Here is a 25764-nt window from a genome sequence, read left to right as displayed (position 1 = left end):
ACCCTAACGCTACCGCTAGCCCTCTGCCTAACACTAACGCTACAGCTAGCCCTCAGGATAACCCTAACGCTACCGCTAGCCCTCTGCCTAACACTAACGCTAACGCTAGCCCTCTGTCTAACCCTAACGCTACCGCTAGCCCTCAGCCTAACACTAACGCTACAGCTAGCCCTCTGCCTAACCCTAACGCTACCACTAGCCCTCTGCCTAACACTAACGCTACCCCTCTGCCTAACCCTAACGCTACCACTAGCCCTCTGCCTAACACTAACGCTACCGCTAGCCCTCTGCCTAACACTAACGCTACCGCTAGCCCTCTGCCTAACACTAACGCTACCGCTAGCCCTCTGTCTAACACTAACGCTACCGCTAGCCCTCTGCCTAACACTAACGCTACAGCTAGCCCTCAGGGTAACCCTAACGCTACCGCTAGCCCTCTGCCTAACACTAACGCTACCGCTAGCCCTCTGCCTAACACTAACGCTACCGCTAGCCCTCTGCCTAACACTAACGCTACCGCTAGCCCTCTGCCTAACACTAACGCTACCGCTAGCCCTCTGTCTAACCCTAACGCTACCGCTAGCCTTCAGGATAACCCTAACGCTACCACTAGCCCTCTGCCTAACACTAACGCTACCCCTCAGCCTAACCCTAACGCTACCGCTAGCCCTCAGCCTAACCCTAACGCTACCGCTAGCCCTCTGCCTAACACTAACGCTACCGCTAGCCCTCTGCCTAACCCTAACGCTACCGCTAGCCCTCTGCCTAACACTAACGCTACCGCTAGCCTTCAGCTAACCCTAACCCTAGTTCTTACCGTAATCTGACCAAAACTAAACTCACTTGCTTTCAAACATGGCGGAATGCGTCCGGTATTCTGTAGTCTCACCAATCCCGCGATGAAGATACCCCGCCCAATACATTCAGACTGTGCATGCCTCCTGCGCTACTTACTGACAGTCGCGTCATATATAGCCATGTCCACAGTACCACATTGTAGGCTACCGTTTAGTCTCTGAATACTAGTAACAATTATAACCCTTTAAATCGATAAGGAACTCCAGTGAAATGGAAAATGAGGAAATCTAGACTTGCTTCACTTAGAGCTGTCATGATTCGGGGACTGTGAGACAGACTGTGAAGCTGAAGAACCGGCTGTTCACGTTCACGTCTATTATTGGGCAATTGTGTAGAAAGACTGTTTTCCCCGTTCTTATTACGTTTTATAACACCCTAAGAACAATGCACAATGTCGACCTCCGTGAGGGCACTGCACTGTTCTCAGAAACAGACCGACTGCTGTGCTTCTTCTGATCTAATCACCAAGGTTGTGTCACTCAGCTTGCGTGTATACACCTAATATTTGGTTCATTACACAAATCAGTACACTCTGAAATGCCCGTGTACAAGTTTTAAACTTTCAGGGATTACGTTTATTTGTTGTGGACAATAAATCATACCATCTAGGCACAAACCGTGCAAACGGTTTTCTTCGTTTACGAGTGAGAGAATTCCCAGCATGCTTGGAACGCTCGCGTCTCTGCCAGCCCAAAATGACGTCAAACAACATCTTCCTCCTCCACACCAAAGTGAAGGCCATGTCGATTCTTTACAGTACAGAGTACACTGACGATATCCAATCGTAACGGCTTATTAGGATAGATGAATGTGTGTGGCATCAGCTTGGTCGTCACCAGACACACTATCACTACTGCCACAGGCCACATACCGGTGTTGTGTCTCTGCTGTTATAGAGTGGTGGGGTAGGCTTGTGGTTAAGACGTTCTCTCGTCACGCTGTCAGCGATGTCGTACAAGAGTTGGTTCAAGCGTTCCTCATACAACTGGGACTTCGTCTAAGGTGAACAAAACTATTCGCGATCATAAATAACACAAAACTATAGCAGTTACTACTTAAGGTCTTTACTTCAGACTTCGAAAAATACTACGATACTAAATCTTTTCTTGTCATCCCACATCTAGAGGCAAAGCAAAACATCAAAATACAACCTGCATATGATCGAGAACTAGATGAGGTGGAACGGCGAGTGAAACCATGGCACGGTCGACAAACAATGAAACAAAATCAAAACTATACAAACGACTAGGTTTAACATACAAAAATTCGACTGTTCACATGTGTTTTAGGGAAACTACCGAGTGGAACCAGATCCTGTACGACGAAAGTTTCTCACTGTTTGCAGAAATCGCCTTAACGATGACGTTTTGCTATCATTCGACTTCACTTTGCCGTGTGAGGATGGAGAGTCTTTTCTCTTACAGGCTGCCTGGTCATTAGGTTTGGACGTGACAAAGGTGAATCGACTGCGAACATCACTGATGAACTTCTGGAAGCGTCCATTCTCAGACGGAGATCGAGGACGCACCAACATCCCGTTGACAAAGACTGGCGGCGGAAGAATTCCGGGGAGTTTGTAGCGATTTGCAGTCGAGATGACGTTGTTTTGGACGTTGACGAGGGCTTGGTGCACGTTGGGATCGTTTGGGTCGCAGCAGAGGAACTGTCTGGTGACTTCCGCGCCTCCTTCGTTGACTGCGCTGTGTACCTGCCAGACTCGTCGGCTGACTATTCGCAGACCATCGTTCTTGAACATCAACTGGAAGAAGGCACATTACTATCAGCTACTGATAACTGATAACAACATTCACTCAGTCAGTAAACACAACCATCATACTTCATACCAGGTTCCATACATACGGAAGCGCTGAAGGGACATGAGTATGAGAATTTTTTTAATATATATTTCGTGCGCACGAGATACTAAAATGTGCGCACGATATAATATAGCGTGCGCACGATTTACGAAAACGTGCGCACGATATAATATAGCGTGCGCACGATATAACATAGCGTGCGCACAAAATGAAAGGAGACACGTATTTTTAAATGTTAAATCGTGCGCACGAGATACTATAGCGTGCGCACGGTATAGTATAGTGTGCGCACGATTTAACAAAACGTGCGCACGATTTAACAAAGCGTGCGCACACTATATCATATCGTGCGCACGCTATGTAAAATCGTGCGCACACTATACTATACCGTGCGCACGCTATAGTATCTCGTGCGCACGATTTAACATTTAAAAATACGTGTCTCCTTTCATTTTGTGCGCACGCTATGTTATATAGTGCGCACGCTTTATTATATCGTGCGCACGCTTTATTATATTGTGCGCACGCTTTATCATATCGTGCGCACGCTTTGGTATATCGTGCGCACGTTTTCGTAAATCGTGCGCACGCTATATTATATCGTGCGCACATTTTAGTATCTCGTGCGCACGAAATATATATTAAAAAAATTCTCATACTCATGTCCCTTCAGCGCTTCCGTACATACATATGGATTGTTGGATTTTGATAGAATGTGTATATATAGTGGTTCTTTGTTTTCTGCTGACTGCACACAGATGTTATCGAGTCAACTCCGCACAATCCAGTGAACGACATTCTGATATTCTGTGTTTCTTCGTCAGTTTGAGTTCTTGCACCTCCATGGGATTGTTTTGCTTGCTTTGTTTATTGCTAAACACCGTATCCAGCAATATTCCATCCTGGGGATTAACCTAGATTCTAGATACCCCTTCGATGTGGCCTTTGATATAGTCAAGATTTACGATATGATTATTTGTCGTGTTACAGGGACCCAGATTTACATTCGGTAGTGCTCACCCTGTTCTGTTCCATGCAAACCTCCCTGATGACATGAAGCCACTGTCTGATAGCTCGGAACTCCTCACGAAGCTCTACCGACCATGGCAGTTCTGCCACTGCAACAAAATAAGTGTGCGAAACCCGGGATTGGTGTCAACAGAGGTATAATTTGCAGTTCACGCTAGAAACTAATGGTTTCAAACAATGTTAGCAAACGAATACTATGGGGAGATGTGTAAGTGTTAATATTATGCCCGCGCACAAACACCATTAAAAGATAATTACGTTCCTATCTTTAATGGCCTGATTACACATCGACAAATTGCAATTGGTACTTGGTTCTAGGATGAACTGACGAATGCTTGTAAGTGGTCCTCAGTATGGTGTTACCCAGGTATGCTACACTTAACCGCAACGTACGGCATCGACATGAGACTACAAACATAAAGTATCTCATCATATTAACATCAACTGAAAATAAACAAAAAGACATCGCTGAAGCCAATTAGCTCCGGTGTAATGTTGTCATTGTCTCCTTTTGTCATGTAATAATACCCTGTATTGGTGATATGGTCCATCTTAAGGTCATGACAGCAATAGACAATCAGGCCAAGTGGTGTGTATATTCCAGTAACAGACAAAGGGTAGAGTGATGAGTCAAGTAAAACATTAACAGAGAAATTGATAGAGCGCTGTAATCAAATGTGACGAAAACAGACTGATGGAGTTTTCAAATAGCATCCCGTGGTATTTACCTGAAACGCAAGGTTCTTGTCGAAAACAGCAAAATGTCATTTTGTAACTACTAGTGTGGACACCAACACGCGGAATTACCCACGTGAAAGTGGGCGCTTTTCTATGACGTCACACTATTGTTACGGCATCACTTTGTGACGTAATTTATGAAAAGGGAACTATCATTCTAGTGCACACGTGCGCCGTGTGCACTTCCTGGCAGCAATTTCTCGAGTTTTGACTTAAGTTCGAGTTTTTACTCAAATTTGAGAAAATACATTTCCCAGAATGTACTAAAATTGATATTGAACTAAAAAACAGTAGACATTTTGAGTTTTGTGAATATATTGCTTAAGATGTTTGAGCATTTTCTATATGAAAAAATGCATTTGAGTTAAAATATAGCACTTTCAAAATGTAAACTCAGTTTGAAATTTGAGTAAAAACCTAAGTTTCTTTCGAGAAATCGGGGCCTGTTGTATCAGGGAGCACCTTTAGAATACAGCACCACAACTTCTCGTGAGTACGTTAGGGTTAGGTTAGGTTGACCTAACCCTAGCCCTAACCCTGCCCTAAACCTTATCACCTACAATTACGTAAAAGACTATTATGACGTGTTTGGGTGCTGGTGCTGGTGCTACATCCTGAAAGCAGATAGGCCTGTCAGTTTGCAAGAGGGCCTTATCTCAACATTCATTCATGAGAGAGTGTCTTGACAAATGTGGAAATGTAATATCGGAACAAATATTAACTCCGGTAACCCTTATGGTGGCGTCTCGAATCATTGTTTAGTTGGCGCATCATCCAACAAGCCTTCACGAGTTGCAAACTTTGAGCTGCGAATGGAAGACCGAAATGATAACAAGTACAATTTCATGCATAGTGAAATATGTCGAAAAGCTAAGGTATTTCCTTACGAAATGAACGATAATCTATACGAATACGAATCTATATTTACAAATGATATTTTTATTACTTTTCTGTATATAATATGTAATGCAAGACAAACACGAACTGTAGTCCTGGAAACAGAATCAAGAAATATAGCGAAGATTAGCTAACGTACCAATGGCGGTGATGCAAGCTGTTAAACAGGGCCGTCCGACGTGGTCACTTGACTGCAGAATATTTTACCCGGTTTCTATTCACGTGATGAAAACTTCTGATGTTTAGTACTAGCAAATTGAATATCATTTTTAAAAACCCACTTCGCAAGTTTACCATTGGAGTGTGTACTAGGCATTATAGCTGGATTGACGTGTTTTCACCCTCAGAGTACAGGGGCTCAGGGATGGATCTAACTTCGTCGAGTTAAAATTTATTTCATGGTTTCGTTTCAAGAAGCGAAGAATGTGTATGATATATTATAGAAGCTGATAAACTACCACAGGAATGGATGACACAGCTTCAGTTACTGAACGGGACTTTGTGGCTAGGCAATAACTTGGGAGTTGTATTAATGGGACAACGAACACTGTAAATTTGAGGATGTAACCAATGTATGCAGAAAATAAAAAATACAAAACCTTTTCAATATTTACCAAACCCCGTCATATAATACTCAGTATGCCCTCACATAACATCCTCCCTCGAAAAGTATCGTTTATTTCTAAAACACCACCAGATCCTCCTTCAGGTGATTGTATTACTTCTTTCACTCACCCCCTCGGCACAGGGGGTGTGGGATTGTTCTTTGTTGTTATTTGGGGTTGAGATGGTGGGGGTTTGTTTGTTTGTTTTGTTTTGAGTGTGAAAAAAAACTACAGTCTGATATCTAAATGTCTTAAGTTTGGATGGAGTGGGCCAACGTAACAGCTTTAGCTGTTGATATGGATACTGTTTCCTTGATGCTTTGTTCATGGGGGAACAAACTATATTCCATTACAAAGTTGCCCACTGTAACCAGATTTTATTTCGTCGTATTACAATACAACTTGGATCATCTTGGATGGAGTACCATAACTAAAATGTACGATGTCAAGCTCGACCCAGGACCAGACAAATCGGCATGGGTCTGTGTAAACTTGGCAACACCTGTATCAGCTGGGGGAGGGGAGAGATGCTTGTCATTAGAGTCAGTCTTGTCAGTACAGTTAGCTTTAAGTTCCACAATGCTATTTTGATGCCAAAACGATCGCACCTCCAATCACTACTAAACTTTGACTTGCCACAGTTACAACTAGCCTGCATCAGAGGTCACCATTCAAACATACGCCATCCACGTAATCGACATGTAGCCCGGCCGCTCCCTGATGGCGCTCCATGATAGGCGACGTATTGGGCCATTGGGGCACATTAACCCAATGAGATATGATGCCTCAGTTTAACATGGATGTCCTACTCTCACACAGTTAATGACTTCAGTCCCGGAAACAAACCCTACACTATTCCGTACCTAAGATTTTCTTTCTGCATCCGCAAACTAGAAACTTTCTGCATGACTAAAGGCATCAAACCTGGAGTGTGCGCCAGGTTTCATGGGGAACCACGGTCAAGTCAAAACAGGAAGAACGAAAGTACTGTCTACTTCGTTTGAGCAGAGACCATATAATATTATATGGTCTCTGGTTTGAGTGACGAATATAATTCAGCATCGTTACTTTGTGGAGATCGACCAGATGATAGCAGGATAAACGATAGGATAAAGCAACAAAATGTGCAAGGTCCAGCTGCTGGACAGTTGATGCAATTGGGCAGTGGTACTGTCTACTTCGTTTGAGCGATGAATATAATTCAGCATCGTTACTTTGTGATGATCTGCAGCTACTATCATCAGCAATTTCAATAGAAAGATACGATAAGTCAACAAAACGTGCATGTTTCAACAGTTGATACAAATTGGGGACGATCTGGTTGATCGAGGTTTGTTCATGCTACAATCACTGGCGTTAATGCTACAGATTCGTGTGGAGGAGGATAATATTATCGTAATAAATGTTTTATTGGTGAATTAAACCACATCCGAAAGCTATTTCTTTGGGCATTTGTCTACAAATTTACTGTCGTAACTGAAATTTAAGTGAGAGATTATTTCTTCTGAGCATTGCAACAGTGTCTGTGCATCCCGATAGCACTTGTACTCTTATACAGGGTACGAAATCTATGGCTAATGCTACAGTCTAGCTTTGTATGTCAACTATGGTTATGTATTTAACATTGTCGTGGACAACCCATTAACCGATTATCTGGAAAAAAATGAAAAGTATTTTAACACTGATTCAAAGCAACATGCACTGTAGACAACTGTAATACACTGGGCAATCACCGATACCATCAGCTCTTTACACAATGCATGTTAAAACTTGAATATCAGTCGAGTAACATTGATAGCCAGAAAGGTAGGACTTAAATATTTTCGCGGCAAAAGTGTAAGGGAGACAATCCTTGACGATGCCATCAGCACCGACCCTGTTTCTGCACACAAAATACTCTTTCCTAGTGTTCTAGAATAGCAGTCCATCAAGAGTTATTTCCCTTCTATGTTCAAACTTCACAATACTCAACCCGAGTAACAAGAGGAAACAAGCTTCAGCAGGTGGGTTATATCATGGACCAAATACAACACAATGTGGGTTGCTCTAAAATATCAAAAGTAACAGAACTGAATAAATTGCACATTTTATTACAAAATATCACGAAGTGCACAATAAACAAAGTTATCATGAGAACAAGTATAGAGATATTTCAGCAGCAGTACTGAACCTCACAATTACCTACACACAAATGTGCCTAATATCAATGTTATCTGTTGACACACAACCTAATATTCAAAAGGAGTGGGTTTAGTTATCCCACTGTCTAGCAGCTTTGAGCTGTGTTTCAGTTATATTAGTGCCTGTCAGCATGATGGAAGCCAGATGCAGACAATAACTGACCTTCAACTTTGGTAGAAACCTGGCACACGCATGCTGACATACTGAACACTATAACCAGCAGGACAAGTCTGGAATTTGAACAGTTGGTAGATCCTGCATATTCACAGCTTCCAACATAAAACTCATAAAATTACCTCAAGAAACGAAAGGTCTAATAGCTATAAAATATTTGGAATATTATCAGGACGATTTCATTTCATAACACTCAAGGATCCATTTTAAATCAAAACAAAAACTTGAGTGATAATTTAGATCTAAACAAATGTGAAGTGGTTGTGAAAGCACTCATAAATTTTGTTAATGGTGACATCATTCATCTCTGCAGGAACACTCTGAGGAACACGATGAGCATAGTGAACAGCATAATGACCACATCAAATGCTGTCTCAAAAACTTGAAAAATATGAGTCTGGAGATTCACTGAACAGTGTCTGGAAATTCCACATGCTCTAACTGTCTGATAGCATAAACGACTGATTATTGGAGACCTATCATCTTGTCAATGGGAGGGTACTTCCAATCATCATCATTAAGACTCTTCAGTAACTGTCGTAACTGCTTCATTCTCTGTTCATGCAGGTCTGAAAAAAGAGCAAGCAAAAATGCACATCCTTGACTAATTACAATGCAACCTTTGATCCAGTACTATACATACTCTAACTTTTATCCATAAAACAAGACATCATGTTTATTAACTTCAAAATAGTAACTGAATTAAAATACTGGGCATAACTATGACCTTAAACTGTGTCCAGCCAGCACACCTCAACATTACTCCTTGACCATTTAATTAATCTACAGGAGGTAAAGTAATGGGATATTCTTTGATTACCCAGAGTACAAGAATATAATATAATGAAATTAAATGATTTTATATATTGACATAACCACCATCAACTGATTCCATGGATCAACAATTGGAAAGAATGAGAAGGATCGGTGTAGAAAGAGCCACATTGCCAGCATTCTCTTCCCCCAGAGGTTACTCTTGTCATATCTTCCTACATAACCTCTGTTCTAATACGGCCATACTTCCCGGTCATTGAGAAATCCACTTGCGGCAAAAAATCGCAACAGGAATTATCTCCCTTGTTACTATCAGAACACGACTTAGCTCCAATATGGCGGCCACCATGGAGCTGGTTCATCAACATGCGAAGGAAAGATTCAGTATTTCATGTTTAACTGAAAATCAGAAACTGGCAATAGAGAGCGCAGGGATCAATCACCATGATGTGTTTGCAGAGACAAAAACTGGTAGTGGCAAGTTTTCCCGATGCATTCGGGAATTACCGAGATCTTGCAAATGATCACTCTTGAAACAACGTCTCTGATTGCACAACTAAATCTGAACACATCCAGTCTTGAACACTCACACCAGAAAGGGTCGCATTAGAACAGAGGTTACATAGGAAGATATGACAGGAGTAATCTATGTGGGAAGTGAATGGATTGCCTGAGCGTGGTTAAAGCATTTGCTTGTCATGCTCAAGGCTCAGCTTTAACTCACTTCTATGCAAGAATGTTTTAAACCATCTTCTAACGTTCCTTTCTGTAATAATGTGGAAGTGGTGTAAGGCGATACTCACACACTATGTTGCCTTGGTAAACCCTCAAAATTGAATATTCTATCAAAGTTGTTGTAATAAATATACTATCACTTTGTCATATATATAGAAATCAATGTCATGACTTTTATACCTTTTTGTAGATTGGTGTGCATCGTCTCTATGTCATGGTCTATCTGGAGCTTATTCAGAAGAACCTTGAAGTCTGCAACAACAAATTGATAAAAGTTGTGTAACTTGACTAGTAGCACTATGGATATGTAAACTACCAAACATTCTACCACTTCAACAAGTTGTTGTGAAAACAGCCAAAAAGGACAAAAGGGCCAAAGGAAGGTTAAAAGGGACATAAGTAAAAAAAAGACATTATGTCATACACACCATTATAGCTAAAATGGATAGAATTATCATTAAAACGACTGCGCGTTATCCGAAATGAGCGGGCCACTGTAACTTGATAATGCCCGCAAAATGCTTGACGACGGGCCGTTAGGTGACGTCATAAGAAGCTCAGCTGTTGAAGTTCAATCACCTACGGCTCGATTTAACTTGGGTTCATTATTGACCATATATCTGGCTCCCATTCGTCACATGTGCCTGTGCCATTATGCACTTTCCTGCCTGTGCCAACCATAACAATTGTACCATAAATTACAACATACAGCAATGAAAATATCGACTTGAAGTCTAACGTTGTTGGTCACTGAAAACAATGGCGGCTGGTAGTATGAGCAAAGGTCAAGGTCGAATGTCGTCACTCTCAATAGTGACATCATTTGTGTTGTTCTATGACGTGTCTATATTTGTAAACTGTGTGTCAGTGACCTCCGTCGTTTTGTTGTTGGCAGTAATATGCTTCTTAACCGATGTGGCTGTTTTTACTCTTATTTTATTAAAATTCTATTCATTTTAGCTATAATAACGGTAACGCTACTTTTCAGGGCATTATCATTTGCAGTTGTCTGCTAGTGACAGGTTATGTATGAAACAGGAAGCCACGTGATCAAAACACTCTCTCGCGGTACGGAGGGAAAAGTATGGTTCACCGTCGAAAACACATACAAAAATACCCAGATGTGACAAGTGCCTGCAGTTTCGCTGATACAATGTTATAAAAGCTGTTTTTGTTGGAAACACACCATACTTTTTTGTGAAATAGATGATTATACCTTTATCACTCAAGGTTAGCAAAATCAAAACTTAAAATGATAATAAAGATAAAAATTACGTTTTTGTCTTATACCGTTGAAAACCCCTAATACTGGGATATATGATTATGTTAATATTTATCATTATCTACATTTGTATTTGTATTAATGTTTTAATAGTAACAAAAATAATAATTTATGGTGTGATCATCATACACTCAACAGATGAAATGGACCTGAAATTGAAGTATACAATATAGGCGGTTCCTAATATTCAATCTTATTACATGTATTTGGAGGTTAAACTGTCAAGATGCACGACCAAATTGTTTCAAAACAACAGGGGCTTGTAACGCTAAACCTGCCATCAGGGTATGTACTGTCACTTACGGGACCTTAGCATTAAATAACAGGTCCTTTTGCCACCTCATCCTTTTAAATAGTGCTAAGGACCCGCTAGTGACAGCACATACTGCAGTGATGGCAGTTTTTTGCGTTACATCATCATGATCATGTGATACTCTGTTCAAAACAAACCTGTAAAACTGACCGTTTGAGTTATTTCTAGCATTTTCGGGCACTCCGGGGGATTGAAATAGTGCCTTTCGAACCTCGTCTTCAAACATTTTGGACATACTGTCGCTATGACCAAGAAAAGCTATCAATATTATGGATATCCACAAGGAACATTCGCAAAACTAAAAACACTAAGGGACGTAACCCGCGCTCCCTATTGACCATACTATGTTCGCTACAACTAATACCATACCAATTCTCGTGGAGACGGCTTGTGGGTTTCCGGTCTAGGCTACAATTAGGTACAATTCATACCCTTTTTAAAAACATTATCATGACATGCTGGAACCAAGTGGCAAGGACAGACTGCATATGCAATTGTATTCATTATGTATACATTCCACGCCATTTATTCAACAGACGCACATGCATTCACGCCATGCATATAAAACCAAATCTCAGATGCATCAACACATCATCGCAAAGGTCATCCTACCTGTTTAGCATACCCTTTGATAATAGGTGTTACGCTGTTTTGTGACATAACGACTACTTCCATTGTCTATAATTTACTGGGCATATTTCTTCACAGGGTGGAAGCGCTGTCCACACAAAATGTGGAGTTGCCCCAAAAGCAACGCCATTTTGTTGCTGGACAGTAGGAAGACAACACGTGGCGCAAGAGTAACCGTATGTTTTCCCTCGCATTTTCAAAATTATGCAAGAATATCAGGTCTAGAAACGTAAAGATCTGTCTGTCTGGGTTGACATCCTCTATGAGTACCGCAGTTGCGCGTATAGCGAGGGCACCTCACTGACTGTCGAAACAAGATCGCGGAAAATGATCGTTTCGACACGAAATCTGACATTCTCATTAACAGACACGCCTCTTTTGGTAGTCAATTCTTAGATATTGTTATTTTAGGTCTTCATTCACAGTTTAGGCTTTAATGCATCAGCATTGTTTTCAATTATCGTCGAAAAATGAATCTGTGCATTTTACATGGCGTTGCCCTTAACTGAGTTGTGATTTTACTGTCCAGGAAGTTGACGGTTTGGAGTTTTTAGAACTGTCATGTCATCAAACGTCATTCTTGTGATATTCGCTTTAAAGAAGAATGTTTTGTTCAGTGATGCAGTTTGAGGTTAATAAATGCATTAGTTTGATATGTTTGTGGTTTCAGGAAATGAATTTTGAAGTTGAGGGAGTGGACACGTCTCACATATGGTTCAACACCTGAAAACCCCCCCAAAGTGGAGATTACCTCTGCCACACATGCGGCAAGTGCTACAAGTCGTCATATGGCCAAACGGTGCATGTCAAGGGGGTCCATCAAAACAACCGTTTCCATTGCCAGGTCTGTGGGAAAGGACATCAACAAATGAAGGATTCCAATGACCATATTATTAAGCACCACAGTATCTCACCCTATAATTGTAAACGATGTGGTTGTTCATACAAATCTAAGAAGGATCTCCGCAGGGACACATGCTCAGAGCTGGATAAAATGCAAATAAAATGTCCACACTGTTGAATGAAGGTGGCTAAGTCCTGCTGGCATGAACATGTAAAGACGACTCACAAAGGGAGCCGTACAGAGGCAACATTTGTTACAAGACCTATAAATGGCGTTCATCACTTCGCTGGTATGCCCAGAATGCCCATAAAGACGACCGACTTCACGTTAACACAAACAGTCATATTATGTCAAAGTATTTCCTCAGGAAGAGAGTCCTAATTGTGTTCTGTTATACCATAATTATTTTCACGACACATGTTTGTCATGTAACAAATACAACTTTGAACTGGAACTTGAAATGCCAAGTCAAAATGCCAAGAGTGTCAGGTTTCTTCTGTGATATCATCATTATTGTAATTCTAATAGTTATAATTTTCTCTTATTTTTATTTGCCATACAACAAATAAAACCTGGAACTTGAGATGAAGTTTCCTATATGTTGTTTTGTATACAGTCCATGTGGAAGATGGAGCATAGAAAACATGTCAACGGAATCATGACAAATTCTATTAGCTGTAAGCCATTCAAATCATGTATGTTCATGGTATAAACGCATAAATCAGCCCATATATACATTTATTTAATACAACCATTTTTTTCGGCATTCGAAGCGGGAATGATATGGATGTCAGTAATGGTCAATCATTAATTTCCACTCCAAGCCTCGTGTGAGGCAGTATTTTCGACTGGTCACATTTGTGATGTTGTCTGACGGGTCGGCAACCTGTACAACACTTCCTTGGTTCATGTATCTCTGCACGTTTCCGCTAGCTGCGAGTAGGTGGATCAAAATGATGATCCCTGCAAAATGCATTAACAAATGATGTTGTTGTATGTATGTAACAGCTTTATCATGGGGAGTTACATATGGCAAATTATCTTAGAACAAAGCGTATAATATGTTCTCGAAGAATGTCTCGCACAGTTAGAATATTCACACACCGACAACACATACAGTGTGTAGATAACGCTCTATAAATGGCAATTTGGAAATGGGTGCTCCACTAACTAGGCATATCTTATGAATCAAAGCTTGTGAGGCAATTTCACATCCAACGTTTCTATACTGACGCACACGTCGTTTCATAGGCCAGAGATTGAAAACTGTGTTTGTATCGACATCGTGTAGATGTCCACCTTGTGTAGACTACACATTATACCTGATCTAAATATGCTCAGTTACTGAGGGCTGGGTAAAAGTTGACGATGACGCCCAACGGTCTGCTACATTTAGGTCATGCACAGGATAACACCATGCTTTGGACGTATGCATATAGAACTTTCTACTTGGATCCACCCTGGCTTCAAGGATTTCAAGTGCAGTGTTCACTGCAACAGGCATGTCATCAGGATTCATAACTCATTTGCCTTTCGGATCTAGTTCTTGGAAAAAGCCAAACAGGTTTTCACATTCTAGGCTACCGAGACTTCTGACACAGTATGATCCCCTGGTACCATTGGAAATAACTGGAGCCTTTTGTCAATGTTGATCATGAAGTCCTCAAACATTACATGCGGAATTCCTTTCACAAAGAGACCAGGTGAAGGGAAGGTATTTAAGCTGACACCCTCCAGTAGCCAGTTTCTGAACTTGAGTCTGTTTCAGGATCTAGCGACTGCTGCAGTCCCCTGATCATCCTCACTTTTATACCCGTTCCTAATAATGCCACAAAAGTCTGCTTCAAGAGTATCTCCGTTTGTCCGCATCTCACTTTCAACCTCTTCAGAAAATACCTTTTCGACATAAGCACATGGTTGTCTAGCACATCTTTAACTATTGGGAGACTTAAACCTGTTCCATTCCTCTTACCCTGGCAACGTATAACCAGGCCTCCCTTTTCAACCCCGCTCCAGGCATACCTGTGCGGGAGATCTTCGTTCTTGCATGACAAACAGCATGTACACGTGAAAACACGAACTTGCCAATTTGAGGAATAAATTCTGGTTGGCTGTAACAACATATGTCTTCTTCAAGTCCAATGATTGTCACAGTGTTTTGGAAAAGGGCCTGTTGACGCCAGTCCTGTAAACACTGTGGGTAGATGTGACAAACATAGATGACACTGAGAATGTGCTTCGGGAACAGCCGGATGCAGGTCTGGCAAAGATTCTTCATAGTCTGCACCTCTTTCTTTCTGCGTATGTTTTACGCCACAATCTCATAGTTGATTTTCACCAAAGCTACGAACAGCTTTACCAGTCTATCTTTGAGGGGTAGAGAGTGCAACCAATATTCTTTTCTGATTTCAGGAAAGCCTTGACTGACCTGAGGCATATTTGTAGTTCTGGTTTGGTAAAACATTTGGTCAGCAACTCCTCTGTTCTAACGTTGTCTTTAAATTCTGAGACAGTTCGGTCCATCCATTTTGTCCCCACCTTGACATCTGCCTCGGTGCATTCAACACTTATCTCAGGTGAACCTCATCCAGGACCCCCAATTTAAATTCTGGTATCACAGCATCACCAGCGTCTACACCAGCGTCTACACCAGCGTCATGGGTCAGTGTTGGTACTGCATTGTCAGTGTTTCCAGCAGGAAACAGTGTGGTTTGTCTAACCATATCTTCACCCACAACAACATTTTCTGTTTACGGAACAGTGTCAAGGATATTCACATTTGCTTGGCATCGCTGGAGGACTTCAAGTAACATTGCCCTCAGGGTCTCTCCACACAAAGGCTGTAACCTTTCAAACCATACGCTACAGGTATAGCATGGGGCCGACGATTCAAGTCGGCATTTAGAAAGAACAGGACTTGAACAGCTCTTGTTCGGCAAAGTTCATATGCATCTCGGAGTAACTTTTCGAATCGTGCAATAACCTCGATGAGATGTATATATTTTCCCTGAATGATCTGCGTTTGAGTTAGTGTCTTTCACATGGAAGAGGTGACGAGATGCATTAATAGTTTCTGGGTGAACATGTGGCTTTGCCTCTACAGAGGACAGCTCGGCTATGAAATCAACATTATGGGCAACAAAGTTACTGATGCCTTCCATCAATACTTTCAATTTCCTGGACTTCACTTTAGGTCTGACTGGAGGGTCTTGTCCGTATACATCGAAGAGTACCTGCCACATGAGACTCCACAAACTCTCAGAGAACCTAACTCTGATGAAGCTACTACTTTCTTTGGAGTAACAAATGAAGACGTTCCTCTGTTTGCGGGGCTTTCATCTCACTAAGAACCTGAGGGGCGTAGTACTTTGACAGTTTGTTGTAGACGTTACCGGCATACTGTTTTCTCTGGAAAGGGCATTTAGTCAACACCAACAACTGGATTACCAAGTTCAAATAGTTTCAAAAGATTTAGTGTCTCTCACTACCCTCAGGACTAATTGCAGCAAACAGGTCACGTTCATTTTGCAACACATAGCAACCCTTCTACATAAGTTAGTTCAGGGTAAAAGACTGGAAAGACACAAGCGTCCTGGTGCTTTAACTATAATAGTTCAGGCCGAAAGTGTGCTTTATTACACCATACATGGTGGTAGAACGAACTGCATGCATTTCTTAAATCTATTGTCTCTATTTTAGAAAACCCCATAAATTAAGATATTTAATATTTATTTATAAACTGGTAAAATATCCACACCTATTCTCTGAGATAGGTATCGTACATCAGAGTATTTGCTCGGATTAAAAGTGATTGCTTTAATCACCCATAATACATACAAAGAACATCTGTGAACTGAAAGTACCCGTCATTGTATTGCATTCTATTTGACCAACACGATATTCTCAAGCGGTAGAACTGTGCTCGAACGGTAACAAACCCACTGGCCATTTGAATCAGAACCATCGCACGATTAACCAACATCTGGATTATACACTGAAATTATCACGCCTTTAAACGCCCTCCGGTAACAATATATATAGATCGACCCGAACCGGAACAGAACGTGCATGTTAAGTTATTATATGTCGCTACGAAAATAGCCCATGGGGAGGTAATCTATCGAAGGTGAAGGTCAAAATACGGGATCGCAGTGTACGTTCTGTCAGTATAGTTAGTGTTTTCATGCAGCCAAAAACGTACGAATGGTGTCGTGCTTGCCACGAGGTGTACCACAATTACATGGCAATGGACACTTACATTCATGGTTTGGACAAATGTGTAATTGTGTCATGAAGTAATCTTTTGCACGAAATCATTGGTACGAGAGAGCTGAATGAATGATTGATGGTGATAGATAATATTAGAAGTTGATATTGATTTGAAATAAGTGCAAAGTATTATTTGTCAAACCTGTCCTGGATTGAGGTCTGCTGTCTGAGGTAGACAACGAAGACTGTAACTGGTTAGTCAATCAAACGTAATCAGCTGAGTCGCGAAGGAGGACAAATGGCTTCCAACAGAACCGGCACCTGGCTGCAATTGTTCCACTGGGGTCCCATTTTGGCACTGTCAGTTATATTCACTATTGCTGGAGTTACACTGAACTGTACGTTTATGTGGTGGCCAATAACGACAGTTGGAGGTGCTATTAATGCCCTTCTTTTCTTGACGTGGGTGTTTCTAACACTATACAACTACCTCAATGCTGCCTGGAAGGGACCTGGATTTGTGCCTCTTAGGTGGTCACCGGTAAGTCAAAGTGGTACCAGGAATATGTTATCAATCTCCAAACCTGAAGCTATTGTTTCATTGTAACATGCAGTATGCAATGTTTGAGCTGTTGTGAACACTGAAGAAATGGAGATTGCCTTATCAGTGATTATCTATTTTATCATTGTTTATGATCTTTTACTCACTTAAAAAAAATCTGGATGAGTAGTTGTCGTGGGTCTTCTTATATCAGGTGTTTGTCTTTTATCACTGCACTGTTATACTAAAAAAGGTTGTGCTAACATAAATACAATAAGTTTTTATAAAGGCCCAGGTGTTACCTTTCATGATATTTGCAATTAATACTCACGGTGTGACCATAATGATCTGAGTTGTTCCCAATATGCCTCCTATACCACAACGTATCAGTTCCAGATAATCACAAGTGAAATTCTATGAGCAAATGCATGTATAATTTCCTTTTTTTATTTTACAGGAGAACAAGAATGATGCCAACTTTTTACAGTATTGTGATTTCTGTGAGGGTTACAAGGCCCCTCGATCTCATCACTGCAGGAAGTGCAATAGGTAACACTGTTTATGTCATCAGATGTTAAGATCACAAAAAAATAAAGTTCAAAGTATCAGTAGTGCCAGGTAATTTATTTTATTGAAATTATCTTAATGATGACTTAGTTCTTTTGCATTACTATAGCTAATTTGTTTATTCATAATCCAATGGTTTGGAGTACAAATTTCAGTAGACACACCTGGTATTATTTTGGTGTGAAGCTTGTCTAGTCCCCATGTTTTCGAACTAAAACAAATTGTTTTATCACTATTTGTTTCAGATGTGTAATGAAGATGGATCACCACTGTCCATGGATCAATACTTGCTGTGGTCATTTCAACCACTGCAACTTTGTGTGGTTTCTGTTCTTTGCACCATGTGGCTGTGTCCATGCAGTCATTATACTTATACCATCTATATACAGAGCTTTAAATTATGTAAGTTAACAAGGTTAGAGCTCACTAATTATGTGGCCCTTGATTACTATCTCGTACTAAGGGCAAGTAGAAATCCTTCATGGTCTTGTAGCCTTTCATGACATTTATTCTGAGCCAGTTCCCAGAGTTCAATTTTTCTTCAAAATGTAAATGAATATTAACAGACAAAATTGTTAAAATGGTATACCTTTTTGTTTTGTATTAGGACTAGGTGCAGCCTCTGAGTGAGTAAGTTTAGTTTTATGCCGCACTCAGCAATATTCCAGCTAAATGGCAGCGATCTGTATATACACGAGCCTGGACCAGACAATCCACTGATCAACGGCTTGACCATCGATCTGAGCAATTGGGAACTGATGACATGTGCCAACCAAGTCAGCAAGCTTGACCACCTGGTCCCGTTAGTCGCCTCTTACGACAAGCACCTTTTATGGCAAGCATGGGTAGCTGAAGGCCCATTCTAACCCGGGACCTTCACAGGTCGCAGCCTCTGAGACTAGTGGAATATGGTTTCCATTTATCTTCAGATTTCCATATCAGAAGAATGTTTAACATGTTAAATATTTGCAAGACCACTCATTAATTCACTTAATTGTTGTCTGTGATGTACCTGTGTGGAAATATTTTGAAACAGGTGTACAAGATCAGTCTATATTGAAAGCATATTTAACCATTCATTGTGCGTTAAACTATAAGTAATTTCTTGTTAATCGTAGTTATTATGGACTAATGTCAACAAATGCTGCAAATGTATTGTGTTGCTTGTGTTTTTCAGAGTTATTATTACTACTATGGGAATGACGAACCTTTGATACACCTGTCTGTTGTGGCTTTTATTCTCACAATGTTTGGAGTTGGACTAGCTATAGGTGTCATCATTGCAGTTGGAATGCTGTTTTATGTACAGGTGAGAAAACACCAAAAAAGAGAAAGCATTTGTGTTTGTATAAGTGAAGTGTTTTTGTACATGTTAAGCATGCTCAGCATCCGGGACATTTGAACACTGTCTGACTTTCGAATAATACACTTTACATTTTACAAACATGAACAGGTTTTGTCTACTTATGTTTCAGATGAAAAGCATATGGAGAAATGAGACTGGTATTGAATCCTGGATTATAGATAAGGTACGGACTGGTTTAAAGTATGTGTTTTTATAATGTTATTAATTTGAGGTCAGTAGGTAATCTTGAATTATAGATAAGGTACGGACTGGTTTAAAATATGTGTTTTTATAATGTTATTAATTTGAGGTCAGTAGGTAATCTTGGATTATAGATAAGGTACGGACTGGTTTAAAATATGTGTTTTTATAATGTTATTAATTTGAGGTCAGTAGGTAATCTTGGATAATAGATAAGATATGGACTGGTTTAAAATATATGTTTTTATAATGTTATTAATTTGAGGTCAGTAGGTAATCTTGGATAATAGATAAAATACGGAATGGTTTAAAATATGTGTTTTTATAATGTTATTACTTTGAGGTCAGTAGGTAATCTTGGATCTGTGAGTAGGAATAAAGTATTATTAAAAGGACTTTTCAGATTTTCTGTGATGCTATGACAAGATGATGCCTTTACCTCCATGATAGATACTTAGGTATCCATCTCTTGATGTCTCCTTGTTTAATATCTTCTAGTGGTCATTTCTCCTAAATCACCACTTCACTTTTCAGTTGATGCGATAGAATAATGCTTTCCACTTTTCAAGAATGAAAGATGGTTTCAGTAATGTATGTTATTAATTATGGTTGAATTACAACAACTGATGTAAGCACATGGTTTCGTATTAGGTAAATGGTATGTATGTAGCATTTCTGACACACTTGTATGTGTTCTACTGTCAGGCTGAAGATCGAGAGCGAGATGAGGATGAGGGTGAGGACTTCATATATCCATATGATCTTGGGGTTAGGGAAAACCTCAGACAAGTGTTCACATTCACTGGCAAGCCAGTCTCTGATGGAATTACGTGGGATGTGGTAGAGGGATGTGACCAGTACACTCTCACTGTAAGTGTTCAGTAGTCTGTCTCTGTAAGTGCTCAGTACACTCACATTGTAAGTGCTCAGTACACTCACATTGTAAGTGCTCAATACACTCTCAGTGTGACTTCTCTGTACACTCTCACTGTAAGTGTTCAGTAGTCTGTCTCTTTAAGTGCTCAGTACACACACATTGTAAGTGCTCAATACACTCTCAGTGTGACTTCTCTGTACACTCTCACTGTAAGTGTTCAGTAGTCTGTCTCTGTAAATGCTCAGTACACTCACATTGTAAGTGCTCAATACACTCTCAGTGTAACTTCTCTGTACACTCTCACTGTAAGTGTTCAGTAGTCTGTCTCTGTAAGTGCTCAGTACACTCTCACTGTAAGTGCTCAGTAGTCTGTGTCTGTAAGTGCTCAGTACACTGTCACTGTAAGTGTTCAGTACACTCTCGCTGTAAGTGCTCAATTGTCTGTCACTGTAAGTGATCAGTACACTTGCAGTGTAAGTGCTTGGTAACATGTTACTGTTTAAGTGTTCAAATACTCTAACTTTAAGTGCTCTGTGCACATGTTGGCTTGCAGGACCTGCAGGGAAGGGTGTTGATTAAGTGAGAAATGATGAACTAGCATATCTTCTTTCATGAATAGAAATATGGCTATTTAGCATGATCTATATAACTGTATTTCATCTTGCAGGTTGAGCAAATTAAACAAAAAGCTCAAAAGCGAGAACGCACTCTGCTGTATGTGATAACAGAGCCCTACTCTGGGGCCATGTTCCCTATCACTAAAGGATGTCGTGTTCTCTGCTTTGTGCCATGTACTGATGAACCTAGAATATCTGTCCTGGAAAATGACCGAGTGATGGTCACACGATGGAAAAAGTAAGTCATCAGCTGTAAATATGGAATGTTTCTTATCCTGTTATCATGGATACTGCAGAAACCTGAGGGTGTCTGAGCCTGAGGTCAGAGTAGCTATGCCCTTAGTATGTTTGTTCATCAAGGAACTCAACGAAATAAATATCTTTCTACTTGAGCTCAGTTAGATTGTATATATTTGAACCTGAGATGTGACATTAAGGATTCTGTCATGATAGTAACATTATGCAGTTTGAAATGCCATGTTAACTGAATATATTTCAAGAAATAAAGTTTTTCTTAGGATACTTTTTATCATAATTTTGTATTTATGCACATGACATGGTTGTACACAGGCACTGGCTGTATGGGACAAAGGTGCTGGAAAATGGGGGCAAGAATAAAGTGGGTAAGTTGCTTTTGTCCTTGGAATATCAACATAAACAAATTATGTTGCAGTATAATCCGTATAACGTGATCTCAGTGAATATCAAATCACATAGATGTCACCTGATGAACATTGATAGTAATAAATGGAATGTAACATCCATCAGCCCAAAGAGTAGAGTGATCAAGCATTTCAGATACAAGATTTTGAAGGTCATTTAGAGCTAGTGAGGGACTTTTAGCAATACTCCAACAAAAGGAAGGGAGATAAATGATTCATCTCGGATGCATTCAGTGTTATAAAGGAAGATAGGTATTTGTTTCCCAATGCGTACATTTGTAGGTGTCGGTTGCATTTACATTAACCAGCTTCATTTGTTCACTGGTACTCTCAAGAACTACAGAGCTGTGTGAAACAATCTATTCTGACCTTGCACTAATAATCAGATCTTGTGATGCGATTCAGTTAGATGTTGACATACATGTTCTGTTTATTTTGTAGCCTCCAAGAGAGTTCGAGGATGGTTTCCACGACGAGGTGCAAAGGAACTCATAGACAATAATATGAATGACAAGAAAGCAGTATGAACAAGATCTGGTGTTAACAAATAGATGTAAAACTCTGGAATGAGACTGGTCTATGCCTTAAACAACGGTATTAGAGATATCTGCTTTCCACTATGCTGTAAGCCAAATAATATACCGTAGACTGGGAAATTTTCGAGGTATCTAATTTTCGAGTTTTTCAAGGTTAGAAACATAACCACAAAAATATTATACCTATTAACTTTTGGGTTAGATTTCCTATCGATAAGCTTTAAGATTTCCTATCGATAAGCTTTAAGATTTCCTATCGATAAGCTATTCAACTGTTGGCAACCAGTGAGCTCCTGACATATGCAATAACTCTGTAATGCCTGTCTACAGCTAATCATTACATTCAGTGGCCCTCAACAGCCTGAATAACATGCTTTACAAAAATAAGGTAACTCAATTAGTGTCTTCTATGTGTCAAAAGTCAAAACAACTGTCAATACACTTGATGTCATTATCTTATCTTATCGCTTATTTTTCATCATCATAAAAGTTAGATTCATGTTTCCTATTCTTGGATGTGGACCGTGCAGTGAGAACCTCCTTGTTGGCTGCAGCCATGGTTGTTGCTGTTATTTTCATTGATTAGGCCTTGGTAGGGTTAGGAAGGAACGTTCCTGGTTCATCAACAGACTTCTTTGACCACGCTATTAGACTCATTTTTTGTTTGAGTCTACATGTATAAACTATCATAAACAAACTACAACCATTTCATATTCTCAGCTTTACATGCGTATACCAGGGTAGTTGGTTAATTAGTTAGTTGTTAAGAAAACAATATCATTTAAGAAAATATGGCGTCATGTTTAAACTCTCAGACAGAGTGTTTCATGGGTCATTTGTCAAAAAAAAGGATCAAATGTTTGTCTTCATTACTATTATTGCTGCCATGCACTGATATACTGGTAATTATAAGTCAGATGGCAGTTCCCAGTGGCTACCAGGAGTTTTACCGATAGCTCAGTGAGTATTGGTCCGTTAAGTGATGTTTCTGGCCACTTTCTCCTAAACTTGAACTTAAAATTGTCTATGTTTATATATTTTAGGTCCCCAAACCTCGAAATTTAAATCACTTCAAAACCTCTGGGGGTCTCAAACCTCAAAATTTTAGTACCTTGAAAATTTCCTAGTATACTCTAGAACATATAGATGCAAGTGTATTGCAGCAGGAAAGAATCTTCTCGGTTTTACCTCAAATGTTTTGTCCTCTGAAAATCACATTAGTTTGTTGTTAAATACAAGGCTGCCACTTACTATGAAATATTGAATGACAATACCATTAAGAGAGGTATTATTATGATTTCTCTTTGAAAAGGTGAACTAAACATACATATGATAAAACCACGAAACATGATACAAGGATAACAACATATCATGTGAATAATTATTGACAGTTTAAACAATTCATTCCTAAAGTCTGTTGTATACTTTCAAACAACGTCCATGGTGTCATTAATCAGTGTATGATTTATGATCAGTTTATGATCATAGTGTTCAGTTGATAAATGGAATTTCAATTGTAAACATACATTCCTCAGCTGGAATCACATAATAACACAGCCATTAGTTATTACTTTTGTTGTGTTTCTAAGATATATAGTTTGTTAGATGGAGAGAGTATGTTATATAATACACAGCTGTTGGTTAGTATGGGCTCCAATGAGAATGCAGCTAACCTTGCGTGAGTGACTGAGGAATGACTGGCCTTTAGTATGCAGGTTTCAGGTACGTTAGTTGGGCTGTTGCTTGTTGTTCTCTTGCAGTTTCATTATGCTGCAAATCATTTGACTCCTTGCATCCTAGACTGGGGCCATGACATGCCTTTCAACACCTAAAGCTACTTCACCAGTATGTTATTATTCTTCTACTTTCTCATATTTAAAGGGAAACAAAACTCCAAACCCCCATTGCCTTGTAGGTGCCATTTTATTTAACCTACATCACCACCAGATGTGAACTAGTTTTTACGCCAGCTAGGTAAACCCTGTGTATTTTTATAGTTGATCAGCTGCTGCTTACCAAAACCTTCTCCCTTGAAAATTCATAACTGTGTGTAAATGTATACATACAAATATGTCCTTCAGACTCCAGCATCTATGTGTACTTAGTACTTTTGCAACAATGAGGTTCAGGCAATGTACTCAAAACAGCTAGACGCTCACTTTTTCTGCTGTTAATATAACCATCACAGCTCCCTTTTTGTCGTCCATGTTTCGTTGTATAGGCCCTACAGTTGTATATTTGTTGTCATTCACTTAGTATGTGGTGGCAGCACCCAAACTACATTGACTATGCAAAACAACTAAAAAACGGTTCACAACTACCTCTGAGGGTGTCAAGGATATAAAGCAAACAGTGGTTCACGTTTTGCATGTTTAATGTCTGGTGTGATCATTTGAACAAAATTTGGGTTATAAAAGGTTTTGATCTCAAGACTGTATAATAGGTTATTCACAATGCATGTCACTGTGCATGTGTAAAAGAGAGGTATAGTCAGCTGAGTCGAGAAAACATCGATGAAAAGGATTAATAATAATAATAGGTTAATAGGTTGATCATAGCATGAAATGTTCCAAGTGAAGCCAGTATTTTATGAGCACATGAAAGTGTAGAGTTAATCCCAGTGGAACTCATCCTGATAAGCAGTTAAACACAATTTGCCATTCTTGTAGAGGTTGACTGACTGCACATGTAATATGCTATGCTTTCTCAGTAAAGTACCAATTCTAGTACATCACAATCCAGAATTTGAACCCATACCCTCTGTGTAAGCCGCCTAACCTGCACAAGCACTACACCTGCAATGATGTGCAGGTTAGATCTAAACAAAACTATTGTTTTTAAAGAACTGTGGATGTCAAGAACAAAGATATCACATGTGCTGTCTCATCTGGCCAGTGAGACATGACACTAATGTGGAACAAGAGGGACACATTTTACTATTCCCCTTTATGTTTGCATTCTGCAATGAAACAACCAATCCATGTTTCCATGCTTTCATTTTTGGAGATTTGTTTCCGTTTTTACTTAGTCTGGTTATTTTATTATTTTCAGGAGCCATCTCTCCATTAAATATTGTGTTTAGTAGGGCAGCAACAAATACGCTATGTGTCGAATATGATATGTATCACAAATATTGGGTATTGAGTAGATGGCTTCTGGTCTTAAATTATTGCACAGAGTATGGGAGCTCCCTCAGTCTTTGACTATTCTGTGTAATATGTTTCCATTCTGTTATGGCAAATGCCCTGGATCCATTCACCATTATAGATTTTTACTAAAAAATATCACAATATCCATTCACTTGGTTGGTATATCATTGAGGGGAAGCTGAA

General features: G+C 39.8%; 3 protein-coding genes across 3 annotated transcripts; 1 reads left to right on the top strand and 2 right to left on the bottom strand.

The window, feature by feature from the left end:
* Positions 1-2152: 2152 nt before the first annotated feature.
* LOC137285078 (uncharacterized) lies at positions 2153-4472 on the bottom strand. The gene is made up of 3 exons (XM_067817285.1): positions 4433-4472; positions 3696-3793; positions 2153-2617 (listed from the first exon to the last, which is right to left on the bottom strand). The coding sequence occupies exons 1-3, from the start codon at positions 4470-4472 to the stop codon at positions 2153-2155; spliced, it is 603 nt and encodes a 200-aa protein (XP_067673386.1).
* Positions 4473-8014: 3542 nt separating this feature from the next.
* On the bottom strand, positions 8015-11755 carry LOC137284226 (uncharacterized). Its single transcript, XM_067815957.1, has 3 exons — positions 11554-11755; positions 9989-10060; positions 8015-8868 (listed from the first exon to the last, which is right to left on the bottom strand). The coding sequence occupies exons 1-3, from the start codon at positions 11636-11638 to the stop codon at positions 8765-8767; spliced, it is 261 nt and encodes an 86-aa protein (XP_067672058.1). The 5' UTR covers positions 11639-11755; the 3' UTR covers positions 8015-8764.
* Positions 11756-16996: 5241 nt separating this feature from the next.
* On the top strand, positions 16997-24952 carry LOC137285223 (palmitoyltransferase ZDHHC6-like). Its single transcript, XM_067817498.1, has 9 exons — positions 16997-17627; positions 18085-18176; positions 18440-18596; positions 19372-19503; positions 19670-19723; positions 20446-20610; positions 21285-21472; positions 21805-21857; positions 22338-24952. The coding sequence occupies exons 1-9, from the start codon at positions 17385-17387 to the stop codon at positions 22421-22423; spliced, it is 1170 nt and encodes a 389-aa protein (XP_067673599.1). The 5' UTR covers positions 16997-17384; the 3' UTR covers positions 22424-24952.
* The last annotated feature ends 812 nt before the right edge of the window (positions 24953-25764 follow it).

The sequence above is a fragment of the Haliotis asinina genome, chromosome 5, assembly GCF_037392515.1.
Source record: "Haliotis asinina isolate JCU_RB_2024 chromosome 5, JCU_Hal_asi_v2, whole genome shotgun sequence".
NCBI classification, from domain to species: domain Eukaryota; kingdom Metazoa; phylum Mollusca; class Gastropoda; order Lepetellida; family Haliotidae; genus Haliotis; species Haliotis asinina.
Note: the sequence above shows the minus strand (reverse complement) of the source record. Positions and strands in the feature narration are given on the sequence as shown.